The sequence below is a fragment of the Silene latifolia genome, chromosome 5, assembly GCF_048544455.1.
Source record: "Silene latifolia isolate original U9 population chromosome 5, ASM4854445v1, whole genome shotgun sequence".
Taxonomy (NCBI): domain Eukaryota; kingdom Viridiplantae; phylum Streptophyta; class Magnoliopsida; order Caryophyllales; family Caryophyllaceae; genus Silene; species Silene latifolia.
Window position 1 is genome coordinate 75,705,566 of NC_133530.1, and position 16,050 is coordinate 75,721,615.

Here is a 16,050-nt window from a genome sequence, read left to right on the forward strand (position 1 = left end):
ATAATTTATGTATGACCTTTAATATTTTTATACTTATAAATAAAAATAAATTAATTTTTCTCAAATTTAATTTTTGTATGTTTAAGTACAATGTTTTAAAATAAAATATATCCAATTTTAATTAAAACTAATAAGTGATAGTTAATTATGCATGATCAAGGTTTTATAAATAAATTTGTGACTGATCAAATGTCATACTCCCTCCAATTTCCTATTATCTTCTCTTTTTTTTTTCATACAAGTTTGATTATCTTCTCTCTTTTCTTTTTTGGTAAGTTTAATTCATTTTTTTTATTATTTTCTCTCTCCTAAAAAATCAACAAATCCCACCACTTTATTCATTCTTTTATTCATTATCCATTCTTTATTATTTTTTTTTCTTATAAACTTTACAATTAACAATATTTACCAATACTTTATTCCTCTTTTTCCCCCTTTCTTATTTTTTATGCCCAAAAGAAAGGGGAAGAGATTAGGAAATTGGAGGGAGTGTTATTTAAAATAAAATTTATTCGAATAATGCAACAATCAACATTAAACTCTCAAATGATATCATTTCACGATACGTTATATTCCAAATCAATTAATATTTATCCAATATGATGTGAATCTAACTTTATACAATTTTTAATATTTTATGTATATCATGTGATATTTATGTATCAAACATATATGATCCAAACTCATGTTATTCAAATGTTTTGATTGTGTCTTACATGTGTTATGTGTCAAACATACCTATAAGAAATTTTCACCTTTTCTTTTTTTTAACAACCATATATAACGATATTTAAGAGTTTACCTGTTAATAAAATAAATTGAACTTTCTCAAATATTATTTTTTGAGGTTTAACCTCTAAGTATTTGAAAGATAACATATAAAATATTTAACTGAAAGTAATATTTAGTTAGTCATAATCAATATTTTATACTTGACGTATACACATTTAGTTGAATATATTAAGGGAAAATGTAATTTCTTTTTTACTTTTCATGTCGTTTATAATACTATATTAGTTAATAATCATTACTTTTGTTTTGATTATTCAACTGCACTCGTTATCACTGTTATTCAAATGCGCACTCGCGATCACTGTGTATATACATACTCGTTATCACACTACTTAAACCTCTTAAAATCTCATATATATTCAATATCTCACAATATAATTCTTTTCATTTTTAAACTATAAAAACTTATCTCTTAGTAGTTTTCTTTAATTTCCGTTGCTAATAAATACAATGACTCTTCCAAATATATTTTTCTTAATGGATTTGATGGTCTAAGTTTTATAACTTTTTCAAAATATTTTTTTTCCGTAAATGTAAAACATTGTGAGTTATTCACTTTAATCATCTCTACATACAAAATATTTCAATTAATATAATCAAAATTATATTCAAATGAAAGCATTTTTCGCAATGAACGTAAATATTTACTTTCTAGAATTTTTATCAAGATATTTTTTTACTAAATTTAGAATCAAATCACCGTAATTATTTAATTTAATTTTATAATAAAATTTATTAAACTATGATTAATATTTTGCTGAGATCTATACAACATTTATTATATTCATTAGCTTTAATTAATGCTTGTCATTATTAAAATTTGATAAGACACGCCAAGATCCACAAATTTTTCAACCCAATTATATATATATATATATATATATATATATATATATATAAAATGGGATCAGTGAGTCATTCCTTAGAATAGGTGAAATCCATGAGTCCAAAATAAGCCATTGGATCTAAAAAAATGAATGGCTAAGATTAAAGTCCAATAAAATGCTGACATATAAAAGAATACAAACCCTAATCTCACTTCCTATTTTCTCATTTCACTGCCTCACCAAACTCACTTCTCTCTCTACCTCTCATCTCTCTCTAACTGACAACCACCGCCGCCTTCCTCCTCTCCTTTTCCGCCTCCCTCACACCCACGACATACCCGACAACAACACCCCCTACAATAAAACGACACGCCTCCCTCTTGCAGCCGCCACCACCATCGACTCGCCTGCTGCCCACGCCGCCTACAACCACCACGCACCCACATCACTGCCACCACGCACCAACAGCCGCACCTTTGTCTTGTTTTTCTTTTCTGATAAATTTTTTTGTTTTGGTTGGTTGTTTATTTGTTTTTTTCCTAGATTTAACACTTTTTGGAATGGTGGTTGTTAGTGGTGGTTTTAGTGGTGATGTCGAGGGGCTGCTGCTAACCTTTTTTTTTTTTTTTTCAAATTGGTGGTGCGAGGTGGTTCTCGGTGGTTACAGGGGGACGCTATGGTGGTAGGTCAGGTGGGTGGTCGTCGTTGGTGTTGGTGGTGGTTGGTGAGGGTTGTTGCCTCCATTATCCTTTTTCTCCCTCGTCATCTCCTCCTCAACCCGCGGCTGCTCCGTCGTCCCTCGTCATCTTTTCTTCTCTTTTCTCTTTTTTTTTTTTGTTTTTTTATCAGATCTGGAAACTCGGGAAAAGAGGGAGGCGTGTGCGTGGTGGTGTGATCGGTGTTGTGGTCGTGGGGTCGCATATACGGCCGCCTGTTCATTTTTTTTTTTCAATTTGTCGGGGTAAGGGTGTTGGTGGTGGGTCAGGTCGGTGGTGTTGGTCGCGGTTGGTGAAGGCTGCCATTCTCTTCATTTTTCTTTTTTTTTTTGTTCGCGGTTGGTGAAGGCTGCCATTCGCGGTTGTGACATATTGATATGGACCAAAGTTTCGTAGATATGGACTAAAGTTTCGTAGATTTGGATTAAAGTTTCACAAGACATGACTAAAATTACATTCCTAAAAGAATAAAGTTTCATAAACCGTTATAATACATTACATAAATTCAAATTAGTATAAGTTACATTCCTAAAAAAATAAAGTTTCATAAATTATGATTAAAGTTACAATAGTAAAACATTAAAGTTACAACCATAAAATTAATAAATCAGCAAAAATAATTAAAATCAAAATTTTATATTAGAAAATGTCTAAAAATAAAGTTTCATAAATTATGATTAAAGTTATAATTGTAAAACATTAAAGTTACAACTATAAAATTAATAAATCAGTAAAAATAATTAAAATCAAAATTTTATATTAGAAAATGTCTAAAATTAATTAAAATCAAATTTTTATATTAGAAATTGACTAAAAAATTAAAGTTTCAATTTTTAAAGATTAAAGTTTCACCTTTAAAATATTAAAGTTATATTTATAAATCAAGAAAATTAATTAAAATCAAATTTTTATATTAGAAATTTACTAAAAAAATTAAAGTTTGAATTTTTAAGATTAAAGTTTTCACTGTGAAACATTAAAGTTATATTTATAAATCAATAAAATTAAATAAATTCAAATTTTTATATTAAAAATTGTCAAAAAAATTAAAGTTTCATTTTTTAGTATTAAAGTTTCACTGTAAACACTAAAGCTTACATTCAAAAATCAATTTTATATATTTAAAATAAAATTTTATAACATAAATCTAAATTTTTATTTATAAAATTATCTTAAATATTAAAGTTATAATTATAAAGAATTAAAGTTACATTTATAAATTAAAGTTTCATTTATAAAACACTAAAGTTTCCATCTTAAAATTTTAAAATCTCAACCATCAATCTTAAGATCAATTACTAAGATGAGGACTTAGTGGACTCACCATTTTAGGTGGACTCATTTGAACTCCTCTCTATATATATATATATATATATATATATATTATTCACCTGAAATAATCCTATAGAGTATTAGACTCATATACAAGGCTTACAAGAAACGCAGCTGATTAAAAATGCAATGCCTGCGGTTTCTTTGTCATCAAAACGAGAAATTTTACTATACGGTTACTAGGCTAGTTACCACAGTAAAAACCCAAAACCCCAACCCAAATACACCTCCATTCCCAAAACAAAACAACATACTCCCTTACTCCTCCCTACTCTCCTACCACCGCAGCCATTACCATTCCACACGCTCACCAGCTTCCTTCACCTCAACAATGTCCGCCGCCGACGCAAACACCACCGAAACGACGCCGTCAAACGTTGAAGACAACGTCGAAGAAGAACAAGTAGTGACACCATGGGAAGTCGCCGGAAAAGGCGCTAAAATCGATTACGACAAATTAATTGACAAATTCGGCTGTCAACGACTCGATCAAGACCTAATTGACCGCGTTCACCGCGTTACCGGCCGCCCTCCTCACGTTTTTCTTAGCCGTGGCGTCTTCTTTGCTCACAGGTTTTCGATTTTCTCTATTTGATTTTGTTAACTAATTATGTTTTGTGGTTTTGATTAATTGATGATTAATGTTGTTGTTGTTTTGGTTTGTTTGAATTTAGGGATTTTAATGATATACTTGATGCGTACGAGAAAGGGGAGAAGTTTTATCTGTATACCGGACGTGGACCGTCGTCGGAGGCATTGCATTTGGGCCATTTGGTTCCTTTTATGTTCACTAAGTAATTTTCCTTATCTGTTTCGCTGATTTTTATCTTAGTAGTAGTTATAGGTTGCATTTTTTGTTGCAGTTTTTATTTTGAGTCATTCGGAAACGGCGTCCTTCTTGTGGAGTTGTGATTATTTTTTTAATCTTCTTGAGTAATTGTTTGAGGTAACTGTTTGCCGTGTTTTGATTGCATAGCTCGAGATTGCTAAGAACTTATGATTATGATATAATGTTGACTTGGTTGGCTAATTGTCGAGATTGTTTTTCAATGATCGGAGCTATTTTTATTTTAGTGAGGAATATAAAAGATATTTTGGTAGTTTGGTACTCTTCAACCTTAGTTTGAAGAGCTTTTGGACTTGAAGCGCGCTATTTTGGTAACAAATTTCTATTTTCCAAATAAAATTTTGGGCAACATTACCTTTTTAGGATTTTCAAGTTGCCAAACATGTAAAGGAATAGAAGTTCGGAATAATGGGTAAAAGATATGACATAATTGAAATCTAGAGGAGTGCGAACTTGTTAGCCTCGTTATGTGAGCCTTAACTGAAAGGCGCACCTAAAATGCACCGAGGCATTCAGTTAGTACCTAGTGCCTCATCCAAGTTATGCCCTCAGGCGCTCTTTTTTATACTAAAATTCCGTCCTAGAAATATAGTATTTTCTTTCATCGGGAAACAGCTCCTGTATCATCAGATGCCCTTATCCTGATATTTGAGAGAGCCTACGGTTATGTTATTGTAGCGATTTAGGTTGTTCTTACCTTGTATTATGGAAAACGGAACATAATGGATGAGAGGGGTGGGTGTGTAATGTGTGTGAGTTTGGGGTCAAGGTTGTGGTGGACAGCTAGTAGGCATCAGGAAGTGATGAAATTGTTGCCCATTTCAGTCATTTGAAGTTTGATAATAGCTGAAGTAACCTCGTTTTTAGTTGACAGTTTGTCACAAGTGTGTAAGCTTGCATAGAAATGCACAGAAAATTCAGTCTGATGTGTGTATGAATAGGTGTGCATCAGTAAATGATTTTATGTATAGGCAGCTCTGCAGCTATTTATTAAGCTTATGCTTGATGGACATGTTGAATATTTTGTACCTGCCCTTTTTATGTTTTGTTAGTGTATATTTCTTTTGTTAGTAAAAAAAGGAAAAGGAAAAAAAGGAGGAAACTTGCTCTTACCATGTTGCAACATATCTCTTGACTATGCTGATGCTTTATCTTTAATTGCGGGCAAGGGTCGAAATTCCAATACGAGTTGACAAGTGAACTCATGCAATGTGTTACGTTGCACCTTGAGTACTTGGACTTCGGAAGTTGATGTTAATCTAAAAGTGATTTTCTTTTTGTTTACTGTTTCAGTTTATTCTATAGTGTGAAAGCTAATGCGGTTTAGATTTTCAAAGTGCTTTCACAGTTTTTGTCATTATTGATAGTTCAAGGATGCAGGTATCTGCAGGATGTTTTTAAGGTTCCTTTGGTGATTCAGTTAACAGATGATGAAAAATGTATGTGGAAGGACTTGTCCGTGGAGGAGAGCATTAGACTTGCTCGGGAGAACGCTAAAGATATCATTGCATGTGGTTTTGACATTTCCAGGACCTTCATATTCACGGATTTCCTTCATATGGACAGGTAAGTATAACACTCATCTTTCAAAGTGTGTCGTTTTTTACATTTTGGCGATTCATTATATGAAGTGGATCTATTCCAGCTTTTGTTAAAAACCACTAACTATAAAGCATATGAGAAGTGTTCATATCATAAGAGCGTATGAGTTGGTTGATCTTAGGTATAAAATGTTGTTTCAGCAGAAGAGATGTATGGGATGGAAAAAAGGTGTATGCTCCGTTTATTCTATGAAATTGTATATTTAGAACTAGTTTAGACCGTTGCTTCTTTTGCAGTGCATTCTACAAGAATTTGATCAGGATATCCAAGTGTGTCACCTACAATAAGGTACTTGCTCCATAAACGAAAGATAAGGCATAAATCATTGCTTTCACTGCTGTTCTTAATGTTCTTGCTGTTTAACTTAAATTTTATATTTAGCATTGTATTGTTGTCTTCAGGTTGTTGGTATTTTTGGTTTTACTAATGAAGATCACATTGGCAAAATCTCTTTCCCTTCAGTAGAGGTAATTTTTTTGTACACACTCGCATTCTTAGGACTGATGATGATTTCTCGATCCTTCAGTACTATGCTTGACCCTTATGTTATATCTGCATGAGCTTTTGGTCAATTTGATCTATTTTTTTTCAACTTGAGCTGTCTTCTATACTTAGTTTTCATGTAATCATTTAACAATGACTGAGTTTTTCGTACTAAATTGTTGTGTTTATGCAGGCAGCTCCTGCATTTCCCAGTACTTTCCCTCACCTGTTCGCGGGCCAAGATAAACTTCGCTGTTTGATTCCTTGTGCAATTGATCAGGTTGGTCATTCTTATCTATCTGATTGCGCAGTGCTGTAGCGAGTTTTAGCTAATCACTATGAGTTTAGAATAGAATTGCTCGCTATGGTTTAGAATAGAATTGCTCACTATGAGTTGTAACTTGTAAGTGAGCTTTTGAATAGTCACACCCGGATCTGAAGTTCAGGATGCTAATATGGGATATATCACTGATTGTTTTCTGTTCACACTGATCGTAGTGTATGATTTTTTCCCTGTTGACAACTTGTATATTGTCTCTCATGCGTGTTACTTCTTGTTTTAGGATCCTTACTTCAGAATGACTAGAGATGTTGCTCCACGGTTAGGATATCAGAAACCTGCTCTGATTGAGTCTTCCTTCTTTCCAGCCCTTCAGGTAACTATCTAAGTAATTGGTTAAAGAACTAATAAAATTGTGGTTTCTTTAATTTAAATTACGTAGTACAAGTAGTAATTAAATGATGGTATCAGAGACTCAGAGGTGGCCGCATGTTGATTGAATTATTGTGGGTTTTAGTAAATACTACTCCGTATATGTTGGCGTATGGGCCAAGGACAGTTTCCTCGTAATTATGCGCCGAATCTCTAAAGTATTAAAACAACATATTCTCGATCCTTGCTTTGCCGTTATATCTTACTCTTCTACCATAGTCTATCTGCTAGATATAAAGTGAAGTGATTATGCCCCTATGCTCTGAATTGTCATGGTCTTGATTCCTTTCTTTGGGCTTTTATAGTAGACTTCTATCTTAGTCTATCTGCTACATAGAATGAGTTATTTTTTGTAAGTTGCACTATACTTTGTGCACTTTTTCTTATTCCTAACACGCCTAGTTATCTCCTGATTAATCAATTGTGTTTTTTTTTCTGACAAGATTAAGAACTTGTTTTATGTGGCAGGGTGACGCTGGGAAAATGTCGGCCAGTGATCCTAATTCTGCGATATATGTGACTGATTCTGCGAAAGATATCAAGAACAAGGTATAACTTCAGGCCAATTGCTACTTACCTAAGCATGCTATTCTCAATATAAATTTTGGGGCATTTAGCTGAGACATGATTGCAGTTAAATGTATCCTTATGTATCGGTTTTGAAGGGGTGGGGATCAACAGAATAAAGCTCTTGTCAGATGTGTAAATGACTTTGTTAGAGCACCCAGAGTACAGTGAATATGAAGATTTTCTGTTTGGTGATTGTTTATCTATTTCTGTATCTGCTAAAGGGTCTTTCTTGGGTTCAAGTGGGTGTCATCTATCAAAACTGATTGCTATATGCATATGCAAGTGTAGGTAGGTCCCAGCTTATGCATGTAACTTGATGTCAGTCAAGTATCTGAAAATAATTAATTGAAATGAGAAATGGTGAGATGAAATATTCATACGGTGCGGAGAATTTGTTCTTGTATGTGATAGAGACCATAATAGAAAACAATGCAAAACCGTAGTCCAAAATGATTTGGGTGTTTAAATCGGCTATAGTGGAAAAAAACAGTTTGAATTGGAGGGAGGGTAACTAAGACAACCCTTATGCATTTTTTTCTCTGGTGCAGGTGAATCGGTATGCTTTCTCAGGTGGGCAAGATTCCATAGAGAAGCACAGAAAATATGGTGCCAATCTAGAGGTACTGTTAAGTTCTTCTTGTGTGATTATCTGAGAATGAATCTAGATGATTATATTGATCCTTTCACCTTTTGCAACTTCGGAACTCGTGTTTCAAATTGGGATAGAGTGAGCACTTTGAACCTCTGAATGATGCTTTTTGTGGAATAAGTCCTTATATAGTTCTTTGTGACTCTGCTTCTCCTGATGTTAATCGTGCTCCCTGACCAATATGGCTGTTTACATGTTTGTTTGATAACTGTCTTCTGGAAATTACTCCATGTACATGTTTGTAGATTATTACCTCTTCTGCCAGGATTTAGGAATGTCCCACACCTTCGATAGATACATGACGTAACCTTGTGAAGCGTGTTGTGCTTAACTAAATTTTAATCAAGTAAAATCCCATTAAATATTGAGGATGATTGCTGAAGATGTTATTTTTGTTGCTGTGTCATATCTCAAATTTAATGCTTGTTTTTTTTGCTATTGACCAGGTAGACATACCTGTCAAATATCTTGGTTTTTTCCTGGAAGATGATGCTGAACTTGAACACATAAAAACGGTGAGGAAATGTGACGCTATAACTATTATACGTTTGTTCTTCGCAGTTGTCTCTTTTACTTGGTTACTTCATCTGTGTTAAATTTATAAGTCGACTCCTGTAGGAATATGGTGCTGGCCGCTTGCTGACTGGCGAGGTAAAGAAGCGCCTTACTGAAGTTTTGACAGAGGTGGTTGAAAGACATCGTCGAGCTCGGGCTGCTGTCACTGACGAGGTTAGTTTTATGTGATGCATTGTCGTTCTCTTGTACACCGAATATTATAGGGTATATCTCTTTACTTTGCCCAGTGATTTATGCTGCCTGTTTGGAACTTGACTAAATATTTTACTATTTGCTACTCAACAATAGCAAAAATTTTAAGAACTTTGGGTTTAAACTATGGTTTAATTTATGTAAAGGCTTGGTGTGCATGAACATGACTCCTACTGGTCATTTTTGGCACCAACATACTCTAAAACCCCTTTTTTTATTCCTAGTTGTCACTCGTCAATTACCTTGTCTGAATTCTTTTACTCGTTTGGCATAAAACAGTGTTATTAGAACTCGAAGATCCAAATTATTATGGTAGTTAGAAACTCTTGATACTAAGGTTGCCTTGTTTGACAATATTGTTTTTTTTGTCTTTCAGATGGTGGATGCATTCATGGCTAAAAGACCTCTTCCAAACATGTTTAACTAGCAAGACACTACTACCAGAAATTTGCAGACAATTACAAAGCTCGGGACCAATCTTTCTTTTTGTTAAGTTTTTTACGAGTAACTCGTACACACCAAATTTGATGTACACTAATGCCAAAAATTGCTTTGATACACACGCTATTGTTGAGCCACTACATTCAAAATATATTGTTCACAATACCATTGAATGAAAAAATTCACTCTTCTATGACCCTCAGTAGTTCTTCTGTTGAGCTGTTTTACAATTGTCAAATTTCATTAGCCAGCTCATACACACTCCTGCTCGAGCTACTCGGCTAACTTTTGTTTTTCGAAGAAGCCCTTGATAGGCCTTGTAACTTTGTAAGCACCACCGGTAATTCAAGTTGCGAGCATGTGTTCCATCTGAACTCTGATGTCTTACTAATCTTGTCAAACTTTGTCCCTCAATTAATATAAGGGGTGACAATCTATACGGAATATTAAACGTATAATGTGCAACAAATATATTCCTCGTTAATCCAGCATTCAAGAATCTATTACTGTTTCGCAATGTTTTATGGCTAACGAGGCCCTCAGGGCGAGTTTTGAGGCAAATTTTAGGCGTCTTGGCCCTTGATTTTGTAACATTCCCCTCTGCTCCCTTTGTTAGATGAATACACTCGACACTGTAATGTATGGAGTGCCTAATCACTACCGAAAAATTTGCAGGCAAGGTTAAAAAACACTGAAAATAAATTTAAAGAACGAATGCTTGCGGCAATAGACTGAAAGAGATGGAACTAAGTAATCTAGAAGTTATGTTTACATTCAACATGGTGGGATACAAGATTGGTAGACTTTTGTACAGAGAAGTATATTGAAAGCATCAACTAAAGCTGCAATGTGCATTTCTTTTGAGAATGGCCTAGCATATGGCATCGGCCGCACTGAACTACCCTCTTAGGCCGCTTCAAATTCTCGACACGTAACACCTTTTTCTTTGGTCTCCCTGGTGGCCGGCGTGTTTTTGGTGGGCGGATTACTATATCGCCTCCGGAGCCTCCACCATCTGATACTCCATCACTTGGATCAATCCATTGGCTTTTATCTGGAACTGGGAATATCATCTGAGAATAAGCTTCTCTATAGCCAACCACCGTAAAACACGGGTCGGCAAACAATTGGGCAGTATGCCCACAAGAGATTAGGGCAGCAGCAGCATGAGCACATGGTATCCCATAAACTTGCCAGCGGTGACAAGAGCAAACCCGGGTGCTTATGTCCACGATATTTGTGCGCTCGCTCGACACTATTTCAAACTCGACCTCATTTGCTCGTAGCACTTGATAACAACGGGCGTCTGCAATTGCCTCAGCAATCTTCTTCTCGGCTGAGGGTACTAGGATCGAGTTCCATCTCATGCCCGTGTCCCGCCTCACTTCGAACCATGTTACCATTTCCCGGCGGAAATGTTCCATCATTTGAACAACAGGGAGCTCATGACATTCAAGTGCCCAATTGTACAACAATTCTGTGACGCTCAAAGTGAAGTGACCATATCTGACTCCCTCAAAATGTGAAACTGACCAAAGCTGAGGAGGGTATTGCTCAAGCCACGTCATCACGTCTTGGTTAACCTCTAACATTTCAGATATTTTACTCTCAAAGTCTGCTATAGTAAGTGCATATACCGCATTCCAGAAGATATTTACCAACTTTGAGTTCTTAAACGTGTCCCGGAAATTTTCACTGATAAATCGGAGGCAAAATCCGTGGTGAGCACTCGGGAAATGTGTCTCAACCGCTTCAACGATGCCTCTCTGTCTTTCAGATAGTATAGTAAGCCGAGGCATATTTTCAGTATTCACTCCCAAAAGCTTGCGCAACTCTGATACGAACCACATCCAATTTTCCTCGGTTTCTATATCGACAATAGCAATTGCAAGAGGAAACAACGCATCATCAGCATCAATGGCTGATGCACAAAGAAGGGTTCCCAAGTATTTTCCTTTAAGATGTGCTCGGTCGAGTTCTAAGAGTGGCCTGCACGCATTAAGAAAGCCATATATTGATGCTCGGAAAGAAACAAAAAGTCTTTGGAAACAATTTTCTTGACCAGTTGCAACAACAGTGGCAATGCTTCCTGGATTAGTCTTCCTAATTTGCTCACAATAAGCAGGAAGAAGACGATACCCATCTTCAAAAGTTCCATGTAGGGAAGCCATACTACGTTCTTTCCCACGCCAAGCTTGCATGTAAGACACGGCAACTCCATGTTGTTCACGGATATCCTGTAAAATTTCCTTGGGCTTGTACTGTGGATTGTCACGTATTCGGGCCTCAACGGATCGAGCAACCCAACCAATTGAGGCCTGTTGATGATGGAGATCACGAACTCCTTCACAAGTGTGCTCCGGATTTAGGGTTCTAATTGAAAATTTAGGCCCACCAGGACATCTTGCAACATGCACGCGCCATGGACACCCCTCTTTGGAGCACTTCGCTATAAACCGACTTCGGTCTGATTTTACTATCCGAAGGTCAAAGTGTAATGCTATAGCAATATCCTTGAGAGCTCTACGGCAAGTTTCGACGTCAGGGAACTCTTGCCCAATGAGAAGAGAATGATCTGTAGCGGTCAGGGAAGGGTCCGATATAAATAACTGATTATCGGCCATAAATTGTGGACAGCTATTTTAATATTTCCAATAGCTTCTCTTCATGACATAAAATAAGCAGTCACTATTCCAGAGTCCAGGCATCTTGCAATTTTGCCCTGCATAACATTGAGTAACTTTAAGGCTTTGATTGGAAACAGAAGTAGGAGGGAGGGGAAAAGGGGTGGAGGGAAGGGATAGAGGCGGAAGGGGAAGGGAGTCTGGTGTTTTCATAAAATTCTACTTTTAGGAAGGTTTTAATTTGATTACGAAGAAAATGGAAGGATTCCTTTCCCTCTATTTCTCTTTAACTCAATTAACCAAACAAGAGAAATTATTTATCTCCGTTTCCCTTTAAATCTCGGCGTCCAAACAACGGGTAAGACATAACTCCCAGATGAGACAAATTAAAGAACATAAATGAACAATTTTTGAGGGAGGGGCAAAAAAGGAAAAAAAAAAAAGAGAGAGAGAACGGTTCGCATGTAAATGTGTAGCAGATAGACAACATCAAATAATGCAAGACCAGTGAAATCAAGTTCACATCCTCAGTTTTCGATTAGAAACATTTATTTACTTTTCGTATTTTAGTTCTAGTTATTCATCAGAGAATGCCTACTGGGAGATAGTGGGGAAGCTTCAGCCTTGACATAGTATAGTTGTACTTTTGTGGTCACCGAGATGAACCAGAAAAAGTAGCAAACTCAACTCTAAAAATAGAATCCAATTTGCACATTAGTTTCTCATATGCTATCAAAGTATTGACTAGAAGTTGTACCAAGTTTGGATCACAAAACCTGCAATAATTTACCCCTTGGCTTACTGACAACGATGTTTTTTGTCCTGCTAGTTAAATTATGCTATGAACCAAATACGTTTTGCCTCCTATTAACATTTGAAGTAAGGAAGTAGCTCTCTTTCATTGGAAACACGACCAGTTTCCCACTCAACATGAATGATACTAAAATTCACATATTTTGTTGTTCGCATAGGAGAAATTTCGAAAAATCCTGTCCACCTTCTCTTACAGAATATCAGCCCCACACACTAGTCACATAGGTTAATCGGCAGAAAATAACAGAACCAGCTGTGTGCTCTGAGTGTTGGACGAGGTTTTTTCACAAAGGAAAAGAAGGGCGTCAAAGAAAGGTCTCATAGGTAAGAATCACTTTTCAGTAATCAACATATCACTTTGTACTAAAACTACATTTGGTTGAAGGGTTGGAGGGGGCTTAGTTTTAAAAAGCGCACCTGGAGTGCGCCTAAGGCGCGCCTTGGATGAGGCACTAGCCAAAACGCCTCGGTCCATTTTAGGTGTGCCTTTTAGACACGGCTCACCTAACAAGGCTAACTAGTACGCACTTTCCATATCTCTTAGACAAGGCTCACCGTTTCTTTTCCCCATTATTCCCAACTTCGCTCTTTGTCATGTTAGCCAACTTGAAAACTCCTAAAAGCCTATTGTCGCCAAAATTTTATTTAGAAATTACAAATTTGATATAAAAAACAGGGCGCCTCGCGTCAAAAAGGCGTACGCCTTCGCCTTGCGCTTTGCGCATTTTTAAACTAAGGAAGGGGGTAAAAAAAAGGTACTAGGCATGTGCACAACATACGCTATCTAAGCCAAGTTATAAGCAAGAAATCACAGCTAAAAGGATATAATGAAGTTTATACTAATCAAAGCTCCAAGAGGACTATCCATTCACAACACATGGAAGAAATGATTACAAACGACTCCTTCAGTTTATCCAGTCTCCTTTTTTTACAGATCTGTGAACTTGTACATCCTATGCCATGCCGAACTATATTTTCACACTTGATCAGTAACACACTCATTTGTTTCCCCGCCAACCAATAAATAGGAGTCAATAAAACACTATCTGTCTCTTTCTTCATCATCCTAAAAATTGAGTCACTATTCCTATTACGACAAAAGACCGTTATACAGTATACGACATCCTTATTCTATTCTATGCACTTAGTCAATGGTCTGCAAGAACAATCATGTCAACGGTCGTACCCAAGACCAACTGTTCCACCATTCATCAAGTAAAATCACAAATTTTCACCCATTTTACATCAAGAACAGATGATCAATTCTTATACTTAACTCAACAATGTACTCCTATATATCTCTAGCATAACCCTTTTCTGCTTGTAAGACTCATTTCATTATTTGATCCGAAAATCACCCAATTATTTTTTCCTTTACAAACTAAAGCTCACATGACATAATTTGCCACTTCCTTAATCTAAATTAAATAACAAAAGTTCATAAATTTGGCTGGCATTCTACATAGCTGCTTACTATTATTTAAAGTACCCTAATACAATCATCCATTTATAGAAATTAAGTATCAAACCCACTAAAGCTTCCAACTTTTTAATCCCATCCCATCAGGGAATAAACCCAAGTAATACTGTCAATCTGTCATACCACATTGATTAAGCTCACAATAAATACATCATAAATCATACTTATGAGACAACGGTAAATTTAAAGACCGTCTTATACTGTGAGACGGTCTTTTATATAAAAGACTACTAATTTATTATTATTATTATTAATAGTAATAAACGAGTGTTTAACCAATAACAAGACGAGTCGGTCTTATTCTATAATTTGCGAAAAGAGAAATAACATAAGATTTTAAAGTAAGAAATAAGAGTGAGAGACAATACCAGGCAAAGTTGTAAGGTCAAAATTGAGTTTAGGGAAGTATTAAGATCGATAATTGGGTGTTGATCAGTGCTAATTGTTGACTGCAAAGCTTGGATTGGACGAGATATGGGTTTCACTAATGGGGTTATAGATTGCAGAAGAAGAGAGAGATAAAAATGCAGTGATTATTAGGAAAGTGGGAGATATCTTAAATTAGGGCTGTCTAGGGGTATTTTAGTCTTTCACTGATTGATTTCGGGTTGGTTTGAGTCGGGTTAACTTTGGCCGAGTTACATTTAGGCTGGGTCATTTAGGTTGAAGGAGTCAAGTTTGGGTCAGATATTTCAGGTCATTTCCGGTCTAGAATTGGCCTTAATCAACTCCTAAATTCTCCCAATTATGAATCTCTCAAATTCAACAAGTATTTACTTCTTTTGTCATCAATTAATCATTCATCGAAAAATTTGTTTGATTTGCATTGTTTTGTCATTAATTGAGGATTTTTAGGAGTGAGCAAGCAAAAATTCACACCATCAGTGATTGAATGTTGATTTAGGTGTGTATGATTTGTCAATAGAAAATAGAATTCAGTGTTTTTGCAAAAGTGATTGAAAGACCTACATTTTGATAGAGAAATTGAAGTGGGTAAATTGATTTGAGTTTGTTAACGGCTTCCATGCCTTTTTCTTCAATTGATTTAGCCATTATTGAAGGAGTTTTGAAGGTTGAAATGGCTGGTGCGAGTGTGCGACGATGATGGCGATGGCGGATAAGTACAACGGCCGACGTGACAAAGGTGATGGGGGGTTTGGGTGGTGGGCGACACTGAGGAGGTGTAGTAGGTGGTTTCTAGGGATGCAGGGCTGTGTTATTGCGTGTGGTGGTGAAGGGTTGCTGATGTGGGTGGCGATTTGTGGTCACATCCGACGGTAGTGGATGGAGTCACGGCCAGCGGGGGCGGGATCCTAATTGGTGTTTTTTTTTTCGTAAATTGACTAGGGATAAAAGGAATTGTTGACAAAGTGAATGAGATGCAAATATGAGAG

General features: G+C 36.0%; 2 protein-coding genes across 2 annotated transcripts; one reads left to right on the forward strand and one right to left on the reverse strand.

Annotated features, from left to right (window-relative positions):
- Positions 1 to 3,803: 3,803 nt before the first annotated feature.
- LOC141657580 (tryptophan--tRNA ligase, cytoplasmic) lies at positions 3,804 to 9,933 on the forward strand. The gene is made up of 12 exons (XM_074464861.1): positions 3,804 to 4,240; positions 4,342 to 4,461; positions 5,895 to 6,080; positions 6,353 to 6,404; positions 6,518 to 6,583; positions 6,793 to 6,879; positions 7,163 to 7,255; positions 7,780 to 7,860; positions 8,430 to 8,501; positions 8,977 to 9,045; positions 9,149 to 9,259; positions 9,675 to 9,933. Exons 1-12 carry the CDS (start codon positions 3,999 to 4,001, stop codon positions 9,723 to 9,725), a joined length of 1,230 nt encoding a protein of 409 aa, XP_074320962.1. The 5' UTR covers positions 3,804 to 3,998; the 3' UTR covers positions 9,726 to 9,933.
- A 524-nt stretch (positions 9,934 to 10,457) lies between these two features.
- On the reverse strand, positions 10,458 to 15,202 carry LOC141657581 (uncharacterized). Its single transcript, XM_074464862.1, has 2 exons — positions 15,025 to 15,202; positions 10,458 to 12,461 (listed from the first exon to the last, which is right to left on the reverse strand). Exon 2 carries the CDS (start codon positions 12,361 to 12,363, stop codon positions 10,576 to 10,578), a length of 1,788 nt encoding a protein of 595 aa, XP_074320963.1. The 5' UTR covers positions 12,364 to 12,461; positions 15,025 to 15,202; the 3' UTR covers positions 10,458 to 10,575.
- Positions 15,203 to 16,050: the final 848 nt, after the last annotated feature.